Below are 4,652 nucleotides of genomic sequence, written 5' to 3'. Positions count from 1 at the left end.
GTTCATAGGTTTCCTCTGTTCATCAGTAATAGTTGTCTGTTTGTTCAGAACTTCTGACCACTTATTCGAAAATGATGTCCTACTTTTAGCGTATGTTTGATGAAGTTAAGCATGAGATGGAAATGTGGTCTTATCGTTGAGAGGAAGTGAAAATCACGATTTGATTTTTTTTTTGTTGCATCGAAATGCTCATCCAAACCTTATCACCATTGATAACTTTCCTACATGCAGATGAACGCATGAGGGTAACGTTGTTTTCGCATTTTTGTTGAACAGTCATAGGATATATGGTTTTATAGCAGCAATTCTGTTATCTAAATGGCGTGTCGCGCTTTTCTTTAAAAGATACTGAAGGTCGGAAGAAGCTTCAGTCGACATTGAAGAATAGACTTGATCATTTAAAAAATTTCCGCTATAGATTTCACCTGCGCGTTGTAACATTCACGATGAAGAAAATTTTAATACTGTTAGTATATTTTGTGTGCATATGCTGTTTAGTTCGTGCCCAATCGGGGCAGCTCAAATGTGAGAAAGAGGGTTTCGCAATAGTTCAGTCCACGAATTGTGGTTCATATTACTACTGCTTCAAAAGTGCTAACAATGAATTTTACCCAATCGAATTCAAATGCCCCTCAGATGAAGAGTTTTCTTTGCTTATACTCAAGTGCATACCGAAAGAAGAGAATGAGTGTGGAAAGCTTCCAGAAACACCTGTTGGACCTGAAGATCCTACATTTTCGGAAGAATTTGTGTGCCCATCACAAGGACGTTTCCCAGACGTGGAATCACTTGATTGTAAATCCTACTATAGCTGCACTGCGGATCTGATCCCCACGCCAAACAAATGCCCATCAGTATCCATTTTCTCATGGACTCTTATGAAGTGTGTGATGCCGGAAACATTCACTTGTCCAAATGAGATCGTAACGACAACAGAAGTAATGACAACTGAAGCAGCGACAACTGAAACAGTGACGACTGAAATGGCGACAACTACAAGCAATCCGGAAAGCTTCGTGTGTGTTGCCGAGGGCCGTTTTCCTGATCCACAAACCGTTGATTGCAAAAGTTACTATCTTTGTGCGAAAACACCCAGTGGTAGTGTTGCGGCAACGCTTAATCAATGCCCTTCAACGGCTCTTTTTTCGCCCATATCTAGTAAGTGTGTTACGTCAGAAAACTACGTGTGTCCTCAAACCGTATCGCCAACAAGTACCATGGAACCATCTACGACTGAGGCAATCACGACTGATTTGTCTACTCATGAGCCAACAGCTGTTGAAACAACGGAGATTGTTGATTCGACCACATCATCTTTTGTAACAGACGAAATGGAGCAACCGAGCACTATTACTATCGATACAACTATCGAAACCGAGCAACCTAGTGAAGAAATAACACACTCAGTTTCCGTAACAGAAACTGAAGAGCGATCTACAACAGCATATGTTACTACCACTGAGACAACGACTGAGGTTGTCGTAACGACCGAGGAACCTTCTGTTGAGGAAACAACTCTTTCTTCAACGATTTCGGCAGAAACAACTAGCACTGCGGACATAACCAGTAGCGAAGAAACAACCCATTCAGTTTCCGTAACCGATACTGAACAAGAGCAATCCACAACAGCAAACACCATGAGCACTGAGGCAACGACTAAAATTATTGTGACTACCGAAGAACCTGTAGTTGAGGAAACAACTTCTACGGAATCTAATGTAGAAGAGTCCACTACTGATGGGATCACTACGAAAGATCCATCTGTAGAATCTTTTACTTGCACTGCACGTGGACGTTTTCCGAATCCGGCCGCGAGCGACTGTAATAGTTACTATCTATGTGCGGAAAATGCAGAAGGAATCCTTGAGGCAACTCTCAATAAATGTCCTTCAGTAACTGTATTTGATCCCTTAAAGGGAAAATGTGTACATTCAAATGAGTACCAGTGTATACAGGGTGAAGGTACAACTACGCATGCTACAGGGGAGCCCGGCACAAATGAAGTGACCACACAGGAACCTCCAACTTCTGAACCATTTGCATGCCCGAGCGCTGGCCGCTTTCCTGATCCCACTTCAACGGATTGCAAACGATACTACCTCTGCACCGGAACCGCTGAAGGAACCTACGAAGCAGTGTTAACCCAATGTCCGACAACCACCCTTTTCTCTGTGGAGAATAAACGATGTGTTTTATCTAGCCAGTATCAATGTCCTATCAATATACCTAGTACAGAACCAATTGACCTCACGACAACGGAGGCAGCTATTTCTACAACCGTACCATCAACAACTACGGAAAAATTTGTTTGTAGAGGCGTTGGACGCCATCCCGACACGAGTCAAACTGACTGCAGCAAGTACAAATACTGTCTACTAACAGCGACGAATGAGTTCCTGGAATACACCTTCTACTGCCCTGCAGGCACTTATTTTGATCCAACAGACCTCCGATGCTCGATGAGCTATAGCTGTCCACCTAAAGTAATCACAATTTTAGCAGAACCCACAACACCAAAGCCATTCACTTGTGCTACCGGTGGACGCTTCTCTGATTCATCATCCGCAGGTTGCGAAGCTTATGTAATGTGCTTGGTTACGGCTACGGGTGATATTCTGCAATACAACTTCAAATGCCCATCCGGATCCAGGTTCGATCCAAAACAAGCCAAATGCGTAACCAACTATAAATGCTTTTAGTAGGTAAATGAATAGCAAACAATCAGTATTAGGGAAATTCCGAATCATGAATCGAATATGCATTTGATGTGCGATGATGAAATAGTAGATCGAATATAATAACTTCTTATTTTAACTGTTTTTGTTTTTTAAATAAATAATAAGTATAAAAACTGAAAATACGTATGAACTTGATTATTTTTTGTAAGAAACAAAGAGAATGCCAGTGCCCTAACACTAGTGTGACGAGGTTAAGAGGTGTTAAGGGTCAACTTGGCGTACTGGCTACACGTTCGCTTCATAAGCGAATAGTCGTGGGTTTGATTTCTAGTGACCCTATACAAAAACTCTTCGTATGTTCGCTTGAAAATGATACGAGCTCACCTGTTTAACACCATTTATTTTATTTTATTTTTTTAATAAGGGGGGAATCGACAATCAGAACCATGAGAAGGTATCTCAGGGAATGTGAAGATGCCGCGCTACCGACGACCCACTAAAACAAGCCCATGCACTGTACTTGAGCATGTAACCAGTGTAAGGTCTAGTATTTATGAGATTTGTCGTGTGTAGTGTCGTAGATAATATGTATAACAAAAAGAAAACGCTTGTAGAAAGGTTTGAGTAAGATGTCCCGAAAGATCCCACGAACGCAGCCAATATTGCTCCACCCTATATCAGGACGACGGCAGATCCGCTAGTCATCACCAGGGCGGCGCTAAACCAGACGAATGGGCGGCCATGGGGGTGTCGAAATGGGTGGCCATGATGAGGTGGATGACGTCATCGATGGACATGGGTCAACGGCCAAAGGTTCGGGGTCAACGTTAGTGTTCCTAATACCGACCCCTTTTGACGAGTACCGGTAGTACCGGTAAAATACCGGTAGGGTCAGTGTTCCCTTAGTGGACAGTCCCCTATAGTCGCACTAGTGGCTTTTTACGGCCGTTTTGATATGAATCTTTTCAAAATATTTTTTGACATGAAGGTCAGGAGCTATTTATCTAAGTACCATTGATACACAGCTTGATTTTGTTCAAAAAATGATCGAAATAATTGATTTTGCTTAAAATTTGAGCTCCCTTGCGCCTATAGTTAACCTATTGTTCCTATAGTAGCACTACTGAGAGAAACTATTTTTTATTATACGAAATAATAAATGAATTAAGTACTTTTTTTACATCAAACGAAGGCTTTTGATCCACACTTTCAAGGACAAATATAAAAGCTTTGTAAAAATACGGTTTTGATTAGTATTTTGCCAACGCCGTGATGCTAGTGCTACTATAGGAACAGAAATTAGAAATAGTGCTACTATAGGCACATGTATTCCTATAGTAGCACAAGCGATAATAAATGCAAACATATGAATTTTCTCAGTTTTCATATTTTTCCCACAAAACCAAGATGATATAAAAATAATGACGCTAGCGTTATTTTTCGATTTTATACGAATATTTGTTCTTAGCTATGCGGCTATTGGTACATCGACCCTACTGGAAGATTTTTCTAGAATTTATATAATGCATACATTATTGCATTTTATGAATTATAACACTAACAAAATATGGTCTCAAAATAATAATGATCTTTCTATCTATCTTTATAATTCATGAAATGCTCAAAAATATGTGTTGAAATTCTTGTATTGTTTTCAAATCTGCCCTTTAACCATCCACCATTGATCGTTTTATAAGAGAGTTGCAGATGGGTTCATCTGGATGTTGCTCGGAAAGTTGCCCATGCATCGTGAAGTTTCATCAAGTATGTCACTTTGAACTTGGTAGACTCGTAATACACGTATTATTCCAAACAAATTCTATCGATCTTTGGGCCATAATTGGAGCAACTTGAATTGCTTCAATATCCTGAAATTTTTCTTTATATTTGTACCTTGATGTCTGAAAAGCACTATCTACTATAGATATGTTACTATCAGCAGCTTCACTTGTATTCGATAATTCGAAAATTCTG

The 4,652-nt window shown here is 40.3% G+C and overlaps 1 protein-coding gene across 1 annotated transcript; it reads left to right on the top strand.

Annotated features, from left to right (window-relative positions):
• The first annotated feature begins 366 nt into the window (after nt 1-366).
• LOC5578661 (location of vulva defective 1) lies at nt 367-2,814 on the top strand. Its single transcript, XM_001663951.2, has one exon. The coding sequence runs from the start codon at nt 447-449 to the stop codon at nt 2,697-2,699; it is 2,253 nt and encodes a 750-aa protein (XP_001664001.2). The 5' UTR covers nt 367-446; the 3' UTR covers nt 2,700-2,814.
• The last annotated feature ends 1,838 nt before the right edge of the window (nt 2,815-4,652 follow it).

This window comes from Aedes aegypti, chromosome 1, assembly GCF_002204515.2.
Source record: "Aedes aegypti strain LVP_AGWG chromosome 1, AaegL5.0 Primary Assembly, whole genome shotgun sequence".
Taxonomy (NCBI): domain Eukaryota; kingdom Metazoa; phylum Arthropoda; class Insecta; order Diptera; family Culicidae; genus Aedes; species Aedes aegypti.
This window is presented reverse-complemented; position numbering and strand designations above follow the sequence as displayed.